The 15455-nt window shown below is 42.6% G+C and overlaps 1 protein-coding gene across 1 annotated transcript in view; it reads right to left on the bottom strand.

Annotated features, from left to right (window-relative positions):
* The window catches only part of LOC141802920 (dolichyl-diphosphooligosaccharide--protein glycosyltransferase subunit STT3B), a 131959-nt gene extending 116861 nt beyond the window's left edge, over positions 1-15098 (bottom strand). The window contains exon 1 of the mRNA XM_074686733.1: positions 14599-15098. Within this exon, the coding sequence (XP_074542834.1) occupies positions 14599-14861 (263 nt within the window). The 5' untranslated portion in view covers positions 14862-15098. The remainder of the gene's footprint in view (positions 1-14598) is intronic.
* Between the last annotated feature and the right edge of the window lie 357 nt (positions 15099-15455).

Here is a 15455-nt window from a genome sequence, read left to right as displayed (position 1 = left end):
TCTCCTGCTGTGGACTGTACCCACCTGAGGGCGCTTCAGTGTTTTATTGGTCAGTTTTATCTGTGTTTTGGTTCACACTGTGCTGGGACTTTCAATCCCTTGACTCATCCAGCCAGGTTGTGTAAATGTCGGCCTCCTGGAGGCGGTCTTTGGCTTCAAGACTCACGCTGGGCAGAAATGAAACAACACCATCCATTCTATAAACAGTCCATGACCTCAGTGCTCTTTGGATGTATGGGATAATAAAACTAACCTTGCTAACTTAAGTTGTGCCATTTATTTCCATCATGTTGTGTAAGCTGCTGTGGATGGTGGCGTGATGATTGAACTGCATTAATGTTTGACAGTGTTATCCTTGTTCTGTGGTTAATAAGCCAAAACTGATGCTTTATTTTGCCAGCCAAAGTATATTTCCATCAAAGGAGGTGCAATGTTAAGTGACTACACCTGCGGCACATGCACAGTGAAGTGTTGTGTGACTCACAGGCAAGGTGAGGTGAGGTAATAAAGTAGTAAAACACCACTCAGACATGGAGCATTTCAAAGTGCTTTACAGAGACAGGCACAGAGCTTTGATCCCAAAACTTTAGCGTTGACAAGCTGGACATGCTAGTCAATATTTATTCTAATACAGTGGAAAGTAAACAGCTAAAAACATTTTAATGTCACAATATAGTAGGGATGCACCGATACCGATCGGTGGTATCGGTCATGGGTGTTTTGCCCCTTAAAGCTGGATCTGTGTTGGTGGGAAGAGATCCATGTTGCCAATCCAGGCAAACAGCTCTAAGGCTTTTTCTTTAATCAGCCCCATTTGCTAACTGATTTGAAATGTTACCTCTGATGCACTTGCTTTGTTGTTTCGCTGCATTACCAGTCAAATCTACATTTAAATGTTTCATACTTGAAATAAATATTAACTTCAGTGATTCAAAACTTGTTTTTTGCCTTTCACACAAAACTATAGACTGTAAAAAAAATGAACGTCATCTTGCTCCTCAAAGTCAGGTCACCACAAAAACTGCTCCCCCTGGTGACTGGCTGCAGTATAGGTAAAAAAAATCGATCTCTCAAGTCATTCCAGATGGGCTGTGGTCAAACTTTAAAAAATAAACATCTCGTAGAAATGTTTCTCACATCCATTTGTTGTGGTGATTTTAAGATTTTATTTGGCTGCCTTGTTTTAAAGTTCTTCTTTTCTGGAAAGTTTTGTTTTCATTTGTTACAAGAGGTTAAAAACAAGGTTTTATGTTAAAGGGATAGTTCAGTTTTTTTGAAGTGGGGTTGTATGAGCTCTATGTGACCACTAAGGTCACCAATAGCTGCGCCTGTGACGGGAATATTTTGGCTTCGAAATTGCACGATGGTACATGGCTGCGCCACACTGTCCAATCTACAGTCTATGCCCAAAAAGGGAATGCAGGTTATAATTCAAGACTAGTATTGGATCGGTATCAGCCGATACCAATGCCCAGGTATCAGTATTGGAACTACAAAAGTTGGATCAGTGCATCCCTACAATATAAACTTGGTCAACAGCAAGAGCAGAATAAGCTGTGTGGCACTGGCAGATAAGATTTGGCAAATTTTTTATGAGTGCAACCTAAATACTCGGCTTTGCTGCTCATCCCATAATCCACCAAACACAAACTGCCTCACACTTGGTGCTAAGTTCAGACAAATTGTAGAAAGAAAGTATTTTTACTTTTTTTAAAATATTGCACAGCCCTCTTCAAGCTTGATAATGTGCAGTTGCTTGCACTGCTTTGCTGCCACATCTTAAAAGTTACAGTCGGACAAGTTTGCAGTCCTTACCTTCCATAAAAAGCACAGAGTTGTAACACACAGTGCTCAATCTGTCAGAGGACAATGCTCTTAAAATCTCATTAGCAAGCGCCTGCCAAGACGAGCGAGGGGACTGCGGTTCAGAGAGGTGGGGCGGAGGAGCGGCTCAAGGTAATTTGCTATGAACAATAGCCGTGGCTACACTGTGCCGTGGCAGCAGGTTATTCTGGACCTCTACCCTCAGCGTGTAATTAAATGTAAAATCAAACAAACACTTAAAGTGGCTCTATGCATGCTGTGCCTCGAATGGAGTGAGCCAATGAAGATAAATATTGCTCTGAATGCTCAGCAGAGGCAATTCATCATGCTAACAAATTGGGCTACCTCTCTGTGCCATTATCTTCCATCACGGCATCGGTGACTCGTGTGGCCTGCGGCTTGCTGACAAGCACCTCTTGTTAGGTTGCAATCTTGCAAACAGTGTCAGAAATGCCCGAGCAATTTGGCTGACAGGCAAATAGTGGGCTTAAAACTGGGGCATCAGCTTCCTCTATTGAGTGTGAATGAGTCAAGAAGGGCTTCTTACCTTGCACAGTGTTTTGCCCTTTGGTAACAGCCTAAAAACAGCTTAATACACATTTTTATTATCTACAGCCAAGAGGAGAGTGTGAAGACAGGAAGGGGTGATCATGTGATGCAGGAGAGTCAAAAGTCTGCTTTTAAATATACGCCATCGGTGTCCTCGCCCTTGGCTCATCCACGCATGCCCCTGGTGTCCTGAAACAGATCTGTCGCTCTCTGTCCCACAAACACACAAGCAGCACACCTCCTGCTGCAGACGCCTCTTCCATGCCTGCCTGCCTGTCTGCTGCCTGCCGCAAGTCCGCTGGGAGGCCCAGCCTGAGGGAATAGCACTTAATCATCAGGGGCTTGACATGAGGTCTCCTGACCGAGCAGTAAATAAAAAAAAAAGAGTGAAGGAGAATAAAAACGGAGTGTGTTAGTGTGGGTCTTCTGTGCAAGGAGACCTGGCCTGAAAAGACGCTGGAGCAGAGACAAAAGAGCAGCAGCCAAAACAGTCATTACCTTCTGCGCTGAGGTATGATGGGAAAAAGCTAATATGTTGCCTTGGTAACTCTTAATCTATTAGTGAAGAAATAATGTAAGGCTAGGAAACCGGGCATTTATGACAAAGGATGAGCAATCAATAAAAGTTCCTGCTGCAGGTAACAGGAAAAAGTCTCCGTGCTGAATATTTCATAAGCATTTGGACAGTCAGTCGGGGGTTTTAGGCCAGGATCACAGCTGCAGCCAAGAGTGTGGTAGGAAGATCAATCATGAATTATTCTCCATTTTCCCACAACAGTATGCCAGCAGGCGCTCCTGGGAAGGCCTTATCTACTTTAAGACAGGCGTCATGTTTTTTTCCTGTGTGTGGAAGAGACAGCAGCAGAGAGAAGAGAGGAGAGGCGGAAGAGAGAACACACACAGAAGCTGTTAACTGCACTAATTTCTGCTGTCTTCTGGAAAAAGCTGAGGTGGTAACATCACTGGTGAGGAGGTTTCTTTTTTCTGCAGCGAGGAGCGTTTTATCAAAGAGGGTCAGGAACGCTTTCTGAGGTGTTAACTGATATCAAAGTGTTGTTTGAGATAGCACAGGGTTGTACTAGGCATCTGCGGAGACTACAGACATTTCTGGTGTTAAATCACACTTCTCTATTTTTGGGATGAATAATCAAATGCAGGTGGATTTCACAGGATGCCTTCGTTGTGTTTCGTATGATGTCACCAGCTCCAAACGAGGTCTGATTGTGTTGAAGTTGCCAGTTTTTCTGCAGGTTTACCGTTCAAAAACGAAGGATGTAGATGGCACAGAGAGAGGTGTTATTTACTGTTTCTGATGTGTGCTTCCAGAGAAAAACTCAAGCAGGTTGAAATAAAGCAGCACGCAGGCAGGATGTGCTGAAAGAAAGAGCCGAAATAAGCTGATGTGTTCTGATAGTTTTAGAGCATGTTAGGCACTTCTCCAATGGCTCTTGGGCTGAAAATCTTCTTTTAACCTGGCAGCAGTGCAGAGTTGAGTCTGCTCACAGATGGCAAACAAACACAACAGCGGCAGATGGCACAAATACTACATAACCACGGTCCCTTACTACCTTAACCTCAACACAACCTTCTAACTTACCTAAAAAAACCCTCAGGATGTAACAATCAGCAGGCATCGATTTTTTCTGCAGAAAAAAAAACAGACTTTTTTTAAAGAACCAATCACATATAGTCAGTCGAATCAGGAGAATAACAAGGAAGATTGTTTTTGTAAAGAGCTACTCCAGTGTGGATTCAAGTGAAGACACTCGCCTAAATACGCTGACTCACTCAGTATTCGCCAAAAAATCCACTTTGAATCTTTCTGTTGTCTGTGTAGAAGTGAGATTGGGCAGTGACTATCAAATCTGGCACATGGTAATATCTGGTGTGAATCACTGTTCAGACACTGCAGTAGTACACGTTCACTTTTTAACACGCCATGGGCACGCAAAGCTCGGAAGGCTGTGGCGTTTACACACTAAGATGTAAAATGAAACAACAAATCTAAAAAACACTCACAGATACAGAAAAGAAAAGTTAGAATTAGGGGTGCATGATCAAGGATGGAAGATCACCAAACCTTCCAATCCCTGACAGTCACAAGAAAATGTGTTCATGGTACCCTTTGATTTTACATGAATCAGTACTGGGTACTACAGACAAAATGCGATCAGTACCTATAAAAGTACCTAATTTGGTTCCCATCCATATGCACAATCCATGATTTTAACTCCTGATACTAGGGGTGTAACAGTACATGTATCCGTGCCGAACCGCTCCATAAGGCCGTTCGGTTCGGTACAGTGCTGTATTCGAATGAGTACAGTAAGTTTACGTTAGCCGCTGCACATGGCTCTTTATATTATGCGAGTACCCGTCTATGATTGGCTGAGCAGGGAAGGCGTTTTAATATTCATGAGGAAAGTGGTATGTGATTTGTGCTTTGCGATCATGTGCATATCATGTGGACGTGACGTCTCACGGTGAGCCAGTCAGAAGATGAATATCAAAGAGCTTCCGTAGCCACAGGAGCTTGTGTCTGAATTGTGCATCATGGCTGCTGCTAACGACCAACCGGAGCTTGAAGAGCCTCCCCCCTCGCTGTATAATGGCAAGTTTTTGGTTTAATAAACGTGCTAAACAAGCAAATGGTTTTGCGTTGTTCCATACTGTACCGAAAATATACCGAACCGTGACCCTAAAACCAAGGTACGTACCGAACCGTGATTTTTGTGTAGGGTTACACCCCTACCTGATACTGATACCTTGGCTTTGGTATCTGCCAATACCAATACAGATCCAATACTAGGCATGGACACTTAAGCCTTTGCATATTCTCATAATCTCAATCTAATTGCACTCTATTATTTTTCCAGCAACTGCTACAAACAGTTTCTTCTTTCTTGAATATTTTATCCATCCACCATTCTTCTCTTTCTATTATCCAACACAGTTCCCAAACAGCTTTAACACGTGCTGCAGCCACCATCTGGCAGGAGTACTGTATTACAACCATAGATTGCATGATATATGGATTTATTCTCTGTGATGTCACCAGTCTGTTCCTGAACCAAGCAGTAGTGCTGTAAGTCTGTCTTTTTGGCTTGGTGTGTGTATGGTTTCCAGTCTATCTGCAGATATCATTGGAGGATATTTGTATAAATCATTTTTTGTAATAAAGTACTGACTACAAGATGATTTGAAAAACATGACCCATCCCTGTCCAATGCCAGTCTCTATTTCTCAATTTGAGGATAAGATAGAGAATTATGTTTTGGCAACTTCAGATTTTCTTAACTTGACTTGAATAGATGAGCCCTGTGAATCCGCCCAACGGATCCATCCACTGTCGTTGATATTCGATCAAGCTTTTTGAGTCTGTAGGAATACCTAATGCCAGGATCTGGTGCATCTAAGAGAACTCAGTTGGAGATTACCTTTGATGTCCATTAGGCTACCTCCTTCTTGACATCAGAATCTGCTAAATCTGACTTTATCCCAGATGTCAGATTACAGAAAACTTGAATCCTTTAATAAACTTAGTGGCTTAAAAATGTAAATGCCTCTTGGAACAAAGCAGCAACCACTGGAGCTGGGAAATTAGTCCTTTGCGTGAAATCAAAAAATGCAGCGAGGTGGCTACAAAAGCCCCCCAAAATTGGTCCCTTATTAAAATCCTCATGTGCACAGCCCGGTTAAAGATGTGGTTTTGGGCCTGTAGCTTGTTTACTTTTTTTGCACCCAATGTGCAGAGGGTGAATTTCCCATAGCTCATCTATTAAGTTAATTACAGGTGGGAACGCTGTAGCCGTAGTCGTCACAGCGACTAGCTTCGTGTTGATACAGGATGTAGGCTTGAAATGTTTTCTGTTCACTGACCAGCCAGGCAACACTGATGGATGTGGTATTACATGTTATAAATGAGTGGCATTTAGTTCATGTTGAAGTTTTGTGAGATTCTGGTCTCCAGAGAAAGAAGAAGTCTGAGCCTCTGAGCTTCTGGTCTGAGCTTTGTACTGAATATGTGCAAAGGCAGCTTGAGTATCAGAACTGGGTATCAGAAGATAAGCTGAGCTGAGATTTTTGAACTTCAGGGGAGAATAAAATTAGATCTGTACATCTTTGCTTTCATGGGAAGTAGCAAAACTAATCCAAACTTTAAAAGTCAGAAAATTAAACAGTGTGCTGCAGTTTTGGGGTTTTTCTATGAGATAAATGATTGTAATGATTACTGATACGAGTTTTGCAGTGATATATCTGGCGACAAAAAATGGAAATCTAACATTTAATGTGCAACACAATGACTATCCACTTAGACCTTGAACAAAGCTCTTGTCTAGTCAAACAAAACAGCAGAGGCTGAGTTAGTGCTGCCATCCCTGAGTATCCTGCTCATTATATGCCTGACAGAGACGCTTCTGCTACCTTCGCAGTGCTGCCAGAACAGGCTGTATATCCTGACATAACCAAGGTGGAAACACACTTGACTGCTTCCAAGGAAAGCTCCACACTCACATGTATGTGCCTCAGCTTACAGCTTTCAGTTGAGTTACATTTTCTGTCCTCTGACTCAACAAACCGGACAGGAAATTTGTATAAACGTCAAGCCAAGGAGCAGGAACACGTCATGCGTCTGGCACACTCTGAGTGATTTTTAAGTGTTGTGGTGAAAAGTGAGCTCACACTGTTCAACGCAGTCGCCAGTGTAAACTGATGAGACCTGTGGTTTTTATTTGGACTGAGGGCTTGGAGATGGTGAGCTTTTGTTTCCTTCATCCCTTCGCCATGTTACTGCTCTTGGCAGGGCAAATCTGTGGATGCCAAAAGACAAGGACACTCTCATCACGATCTCTTTACATGCCTGGTTCACTTTGTCGCTGCATGGGGCATAAACTTTGCAGCCCAGAGACTGGCACTGGCTAAAACTCAACTCAAACTCATGAAAGAGCATTTGGTATTTTACTGCTCCTGGTCGGTCCGCAACTTAGGCTGTGAGGCTCACTTCTTCAGAAACCAGAAGCTGAGGATCTGTATGCGACTTAAACGATTTTACTGAAGTTTGAGCAATTCTTGTAATACTGCATTAAACCTCTGTTACACTCATCACTAGGCGATTAGGGATGGGTACCTTTCACATTTGAAACGATACGGTACCGATGCCTGGTACCTGGCAATCGGTACCGGTACTTGACGGTACCAACTTTCAGTACTTATTTTGTGTTTAAGTGGTAAAAAATATCAATTTGTTTAATAAAATATATTAAAAAAATTCAACTTAACATATTTATGCTTCAATATATAACCTTGCAATGCTGCGGTTATGTCCAGGATGGAAAATCTCCTACTCTTCCACTTCCTCACAGTCGCAAGGATACATTTAGGTACCTAAACATGGTACCTTTTGGTTGTAAGTGAATCGGTACTCGGTTATTCGTTCGGTACCAATAAAAGTACCTAATTTGGTACCCATCACTCTAGGCGATACCACTTTTTTTCAGACCAATACTAGTACAACTTCTCCCTTTTGAGCACTCACTGACACCAAGTACCAATCGGTCCTTGTCAGTGACATCATCTACAAGCCCCTCCTGCCATTTTGGTGGGTAAACAGATGTAAACAATAGAGGTAAACGGAGAGGCAGTGAAGAGCTCTACGATTTTATACAATGTTAAAACTTAAAAATCAAAAGCCAAACAAGCGGAAACCATATCGAGATAAGCTGACGAAAGATGCCAGGGAAAGATATTTTGAAAAATTGTCAACAATTAGCAATATTGATCGGGGCATTAAGATGCACTGCGGCGTTTGCGGATGTGACGTCACCTGACAAAGACCGAAACTACTGATACTTTTGATACAAAAAATGTCAATCAACAATGACAGGTCGTTTTTAACAGACTGGTATTTCTAAAAAAATGGCTGAGTATAAGATACGTTTATTTATATTGTCTGAACAGGACCTGACGCTCATGATGATTTGCCATGGTGGTCAGATTGCAGCAGTGTAGCGCCAACTACTGGCAAGGAGGATTTCCTGGGAGTGAGATGTTTTTGCCTTGAGTATTGGTAGCTGGCACCGGCAGCCTTCAATACACTAGATCAGGCTGGCATCAGCCCCATTCCTTTACCTGGTTTTGGTACTTGCTCATCCCTACTCATCATCCTAATAAATAAAACATGGAGCACAAGTGCGACCAGGGGATAAAATATACCCCCCCATGTCGAGCAGGGGGCGGTACATGACAGGCAGCAAATAATGCAGGTAGAGGGAGTGGTATGCTCTGCAAGGAGGGGGAGGTGGCAGGACGCAAGGGTGGGTGCAGTCTGAATAGGTGGATGCAGAAACGAAGGAGAGTTTAGAGCTGTGTGAAACTTCAGGTGAGGAGGTAAAGGATATGCTTGTTGCCGTCAAGTTCTGTGTGTCTTTGGTGTTTGATATGCACTGGTGCGTGATATGCGCTTGCGTGATAGGCGTTGTCGAGTACATGCTCAGCACATATGTGCTTTTAAATTGGGAGCACCAGTGATACCAAGACAAGAAGTCAATGTCAAGCCCTGCTGATAATGTTATTTTTTATTCTCCGATCTTATGCTGATGATTTTATTCTTTATTATCCAAGCTTATGTGGAGGATGTTATTCTTAATTCTTGGATCTTATACTGACAGTGCTATTGTTTATTCCTTTAATTTTTCCTGATGTTATTTATTATTCATCAGTCTCATTCGTTTGTGATGTTGTTCTTTTTGTGCGTATCTTTTATTTGTGTATTTCAATTGTACAAAGTGTACATGGCAGAAATTCCTCCAACAGGTCAGTCCAACTTATCAGACCCTCACTGGCTTGTGTGCCCCTCCAAACTGCACAAGTAAAGCACTGAACTTTTGAATCAGTCATGCAGCTCAAGAAACAGGTCAGAATCAGCCTCTTTTCCTCGCCGCCTGTTCACAGCTTTACGCTCAATAGCAGCACCAGCATGAAGACTGACAAATACTGCTTGCCCAAAAAGGGACAAAGTTTTACCGCTGGGGTCGATACGTTACATCTGAAAAAAGACAAAGCCGAGATGCAATCACGGCGAGATTCTTCGCTGAAATCACTCAGTGACTCATTGCCAATTAAGAGGATGGAGCATTAATGTGAAGTCGCTTAAAGATGTGAGATTCATTCCAAAGTCAGGTCACACGTCTAGAAACTAATTATGTTCCTGAATGGGGGAAAATGAAAGAAAAAAACTCTCACTTGAATGCCGCCAAGAAATAATCAACAAATATTAGGGCGTCAAAATGGGCTCAGACAGATAACAGGCGAGTAATATCAGAAACTCGCCGACAAAATCATTTCAGCATGCGGTGTTTGCATATTGCAGAATAAGCCTGACATTTCAGAGCTTGTAAATCCAATCTTGATTCTTCAAATTGCCGGCTTGTTTAACGTAATGGTTAGCTGCAGATAATTTGAAGCTCTGCGCTGAGGAACAAATCAATAGCAGCATCCAAGCAGTCAAAGGAAAATAGCACTAATCATGTGTGTCTGGGGGGGGGGGCGGTCACTTTCAATCAGCATCCAGTGTGTCTGCAGTTGTAAGATACACGCTTTCTCTTTTGAGCGTCAGAAAAGGTGAGAAACTGTTCAGTCTACTGCAGCATAATGACAGAAAAACAGCTTTTTAGTGTGACACGGGTAGATCGCTTTCTCATAGGTCAAGACAAGGAGCGAGATAATTCCTTCAGTAATGGACCATTCATTATTCTTGGCCAAGCACACACTGAGGTCACATTTATGTGTTAATCTATACAAAAGCTCTACGGTGTTATGGCAGCTATACTACCAGATGAATTCCTTTGTGCTTTAATGACTGTATAAATATAGGGTAATGGTTCCTAGTGCTGATAAGAGAATCAAAACAGGTCAAAGAATGTTGGAAAAGGAGTCAAATGATGACGCAAAGCTCTGGTTAGAGCTGCAACAAGCTGCCTTGGCCTGTAGCATAAATAGTAGGCCTGTCACGATAACAAATTTTGCTAGACGATAATTTTCCAAAATATTATTGCCAATAAACGATATTATTGTCAATATTATTTTTTCATTGATGTAATTATGATGAATGGGATAATAAAGTGAGTACACCATATCAAAAGCAAGAAACTTTAATTTCTTAAGAGTATTTAACTGTAATTAAAAGGTCGGGATCTTTTAAATAAAATAAATCAAACAAAAAATATAATAAATTTAACAAACAAGAAAGTGAAAAAAATAGAATGAAAATGAAATGGACTCTCTTTTAGAAAAAAATACATGTCAATAAAAATAACTCATTCTTATCAAAAACAATAAAACATAGACCCTGTCTCTAAAGAAAAAACTAAACTCAAATAAAAAAAAAAAAAACAATAAAAACTATAGCCTAAATAAAAGGGAGTTTATACAATTCCTGAATTGTTTGTAACAGGTTCTTTTTCCCAGTCAATCCGTACTGTCTGTCAAACATTTTTAACATTTCTGGCTTTCAACCATATTGAAGGGCTGCATTTCTTTGGCAATGTAGCCGTCTTTGAGCGCCCATCATTTGGCGCATCTATTTCTTTTTACTTTGCAGACCAAAAGCCTCAGTTAGAGCGGATTCTCAAAGAACAAGGCTCCGCTGCACCTCCCCTTCTTCTTCTTCGTTGCCACTATTATCAAACAAATGCGACATATCAGCTCGCTGGTGTTCATGAGCTCACACTTTGTTCATTCTGATAAAAAACAAAATATTCCCACTCTGGTACTGTGGCAGGCGGCTTAAGAACCGTATCTTCGCATTTTTGACAGATGCTCACTCCGCTATAAATCCGCTATAGAACCTATGCACCCCGATGTTAGGAAAGATAGACATAGTGAGCCATCTTCTCACTCAGCCTCTGTGGTCGAAAGAGAGGACGTTTTTCTTTATCGTTCGGTTAATCGATTTATTGATTATCGTGACAGGCCTAATAACTAGTATTAGTAGAAGAGGGGTGATTTTGTTTTAATATGTAGTTAAAGATGTCATGAGGATGATCTTTTTTAATTGGTCTACCTTGCCACCTTCTGGTCTGGAAAGATGTGACTTTAAACTATGCGTGTTTGTTTTGGCACTAATTTTCTTTGTTCAGCATAACGAGGTTAACGCTGACAGCATGATCCTGTGAGACGTGTCCATGATGTGTAACGTTAATGAATCCTGGTCATGTCCTGCCTGTCATCTACCAAGCAGAGCTAACATAACCTCACTCTTCATTCTACTGATAGACTCTCAAGTTTGATCAGACCACTGCAGAATAACTGCTCCATGTGGGTTGGAATGAACATTATCACAAACAGTTCAGCCCTTTTAGCCTTTAGCTCGGGCTCTATCACTCTCCCATTCAGCTTTCTTCTGCTCTTCAGTCCCTTTTTCTGCCTGACCGTTAAGCTCCTGTGTCCACCATCACGACAAAATTAATGCAAGAAATCGCTTTCAGCTGAGAAAAATACAGATCTCTCTCCTTACTTCTAAATTTCGTCAGCCAGTGTGGTGTCATAGACTTGGACGTGCCGGAAATCAATCCAGTCTTGCTCGACCAGATTGGGGAGCTGCTAAGTGGCATTTCAAAACAACCTACATTGGTGCTGATAATCTCATTTTAAAGTGTAGATCATGATCGGGCATTTATCTAGAAGGGAGACTTTTTCAAGATCACTTTCAAACTCCTCACAGCCCCTTTAAAGTGATACTCCAGGATGGAACAAGTTGGGTCCTATCACAAGGTTTAGGGCAGAAATTACCCCTACAGCAGTGTTTTTGTGCAGCAGAAGCCCAGAGCGCTCGCACCAAAGACCCCCTCCCTGCTCCTCTGCCGGTTTCCTCTGCACTCAGGCGGGACCATATTTTACTTGACCAAAAACACAAATAAACGGACTCCCACCAAAAAAGTCTGATATCCATCTGCATTCATGCTTTATTTAGAGAATTTTCAGCACGTTACGTTCACACAAAAACACAGCTAAATAAGGCTCTATCAGTTCTATCAAAGGGGCGGAGGGGGTAGAGCCAGGGGGCAGTTTTTGCAGCATGGCAGTATTTACAAAATTGCCACATTGAAAGGGGCAGACCGAGCGAGTTTGCTGTTTTCCAAAACTCACCGTAAGGCATTGATAGCACTAATAAAATGGCAGAGTGTAGGGTACGTCCTTTTATATTGGACCCCGAGTCAGACCCAGACGGTTCTGCCGCTCAGGAGGAAGAAAATCCACCTCGACACAAATCATCTCAGAACGCTTCAGTGTGGTGAGCCAAACCGGTACTGAAACATGTATAGTTTAGACGTTTATATTCTGCTCTTGGTAGGTGTGTCCCTTGGTGGCGGTTGTGTGACTAACTGACTTCACAGAGGAGGAGCTGCTTTATCAGATTACTCCAATAAAAAGAAAGGATCCTCGTGTCGTCACGACGGTCAAAATCTCGCGGCCAACTGGCAATGACCTATTTTCAGAGGCATCAAATCTCGTTCTAGGATATCAGAAAAAATACAATATCTCATTTTTGAAAATTCAGGGGGTGTAAGGTCTTGTTTTCAACTTTATTTTATATGTAAGTATTAAATCAGGGATCAGCATGATATGTCCCCTTTGAGTTTATTGGTAACTCGTGTATTTGAATTTGTCATGGCAACCCTATTTCTCAGTGACTCTTTTCTATAATGTGCACTAAATTATCACTTTTGGCAATATTTAACAAAATTGAACCATTTCTGTAACAGAAGTTCTGTTCCATTATGTTTAAGCATTTTTTATGCTCGGAGAGAATATTTTTGAGCTCAACAGATGAAAACCTCACACAGCTACAAAGGGTTTTAAACTTTTGAATATCAAAGGCCGCCTTTGCCTTCTTTTGTGTAACATGGGGCCAAAGAGCTGTGCTTTTTTTAACACAGCGACTATGAAAACTGCTTTTTTTGCCTCATAGTGACTGATAACTGCCCCAATTTCACTAAAAAATGCAGACAGAAACCAACAGATATGACCCCCCTGACCGCTCATAATACAACACATGAAAGCAGTGATAAGAATGAAGGGTCCACTAAGTGTGTGACGATGGGGAGACAAGCTGCTCATCATTAGCAGGGCTAAGGTCAGCCCTTGGTGCAAGCTCCAGTCTCCGAGCAGGATCAAGTTTTTGTGAACCATGTGGGACCCCTGAAAGCCATAAGCCTTGGCCCTAGTAGGCTATGAAATGCAATCAAGTTATCAACATAATTGAAGAGGCGAGTGTCACCCTGAACAAGATGGAGCACCTGTCCTTGAAAATTAATAAATGAATGCATCAGTCGTGCCGTCTCCACGGAGAGAGCACGAGAGCAGCGAGGGAATGACTGTGCATGTGCATCAAGGAGGCAGGCAGGCAGGCGGGCGGACACTTGTGGGCCCCATGTGACACTGTTACAAAGCTGAATAATCCTCCATTGTGATGGCAGACAGACAAGACCGGATCAGCTGGCTTCCGGGTTAAAGCAGGCTGCTGCCGTGATGAGCTTGGAAACAGCTGGTAGGCTCTCTTCCAACTCACAATGTATAAAAATCAACAGCAAGTTATGTAAAACTCTCAGACGGAATCCATCCCAGGAGTCACACAGCCTGAGTCAATCAGAAGATAATCCTCACAGAAGCAACCGTTTCTCAACTTTACCACCACTCTCTGATTTTTAATGAATAAAGGGACACGCGGGGAAATCACGCACATCTCCCTTCCTCACGCTCTCCCCTCATCCGAACAAAGTTGCACCTGCAGCTGAAGCGTCCTCGTGCGGCTCACTGAGGCTGATATTTACTGTTATGGAAAGCGAAATTTACACAATATGAAAGTAGTCAAACCCGACAATCAAGGTGCTTGTCACCCGAGATAACCTCATTTAAATGTCAAGGACTTGGAGACGAAACATCACAGAGATGTGTTCTTATTCAAAGAGAGTGTCTCCCAACAACATCAGAGATAAATCCCGCAGCTGAACATTGTGCGACAACTGTTTTTCGTGAATATGATGAGCTAACGTGTTCAGAAGTAGTATAAAGCTGTCCCACAACAGTCACTGACTTCAAATGAGTAAATAAAGAATGAAAATGTATGCGTTCAGTGTTTTTAATTTTGAAAAAATAAACCCCTTCCCACTAAAAGCAACTGTTCCCAGGCACTCAGCCTGCACTGACAGCCTTTAGCTAGCTTACCATGGATCAAACTCGTGGATGATGCTCTCGAACCGGATCACGGCGAAAAGTCTGGAGCTGAATCCCGCCAGGCAGGCCAGAAAAAGAATGCTAAATGAGAGTAAAGACTGCCACCCAGCCGGCTGTGTCAGTCCGCCAGACAGGCCTCCTTTACCCCCTCCTCCACTCGCGGTGCCGGGTCTGCTGTTCCCGTGCACCGAGCCCCCGGCGTTGGTGGACGCTTTGTGCTGCTTGCCGTCGCTGGCTGTGTGGTGCTCCGCCATTTCTGCGTGCGGTGTCGGTCCCTCCTGGCACGCTCCCGTATCTCCCTCCACTCCGCACTCTCGTAAACTCCTGTAGTGGAAGTGTTCTCTCTTGTGAGTTCCCTGGGTATGTATATATGCTCAAATTCAGTGTTGGTACTCCAAGAGACGGCCGTTACATCCCGAAATGCACACTCATGCGCCACATACCGAGCCTGCAACAGTCAAATTGCCTGCCGATTGAACGCCGGTGAATAGGGGCGGGACATACTTTGGTGGGCGGGGCGTTCGAAAGCAACAGTGGCCTCTCACAGATCGACAGGTAAGAGGGGGCGGGACTTTATATCCTTCAGCAAATTAGAAAGCAATGCTTGTTGGATTGTCACCCAAATCTACCAATAGAGGCTCAGTAATTTATGGCTGCGTCTGATTGAAATAGGGATAATCCCCTGTTATATATTAAATTGAGTCATTCTCGTGCCCACTATAAATAAAATCCCTATTACTTGGCCTGGAGTTATAGGGTAGAATTAGTCTTTTTATAACAAAAAGATAATGTGCAAACAGTGTAGACACAGAAGAAATCTACTTCCTCTCAGCTTAAAGCTATAGGCA

The sequence above is a fragment of the Halichoeres trimaculatus genome, unplaced genomic scaffold, assembly GCF_033239565.1.
Source record: "Halichoeres trimaculatus isolate MK-OKI-2021-1 unplaced genomic scaffold, fHalTri1.1 fHalTri1_scaffold_14, whole genome shotgun sequence".
In the NCBI taxonomy this organism is placed as follows: domain Eukaryota; kingdom Metazoa; phylum Chordata; class Actinopteri; order Labriformes; family Labridae; genus Halichoeres; species Halichoeres trimaculatus.
This window is presented reverse-complemented; position numbering and strand designations above follow the sequence as displayed.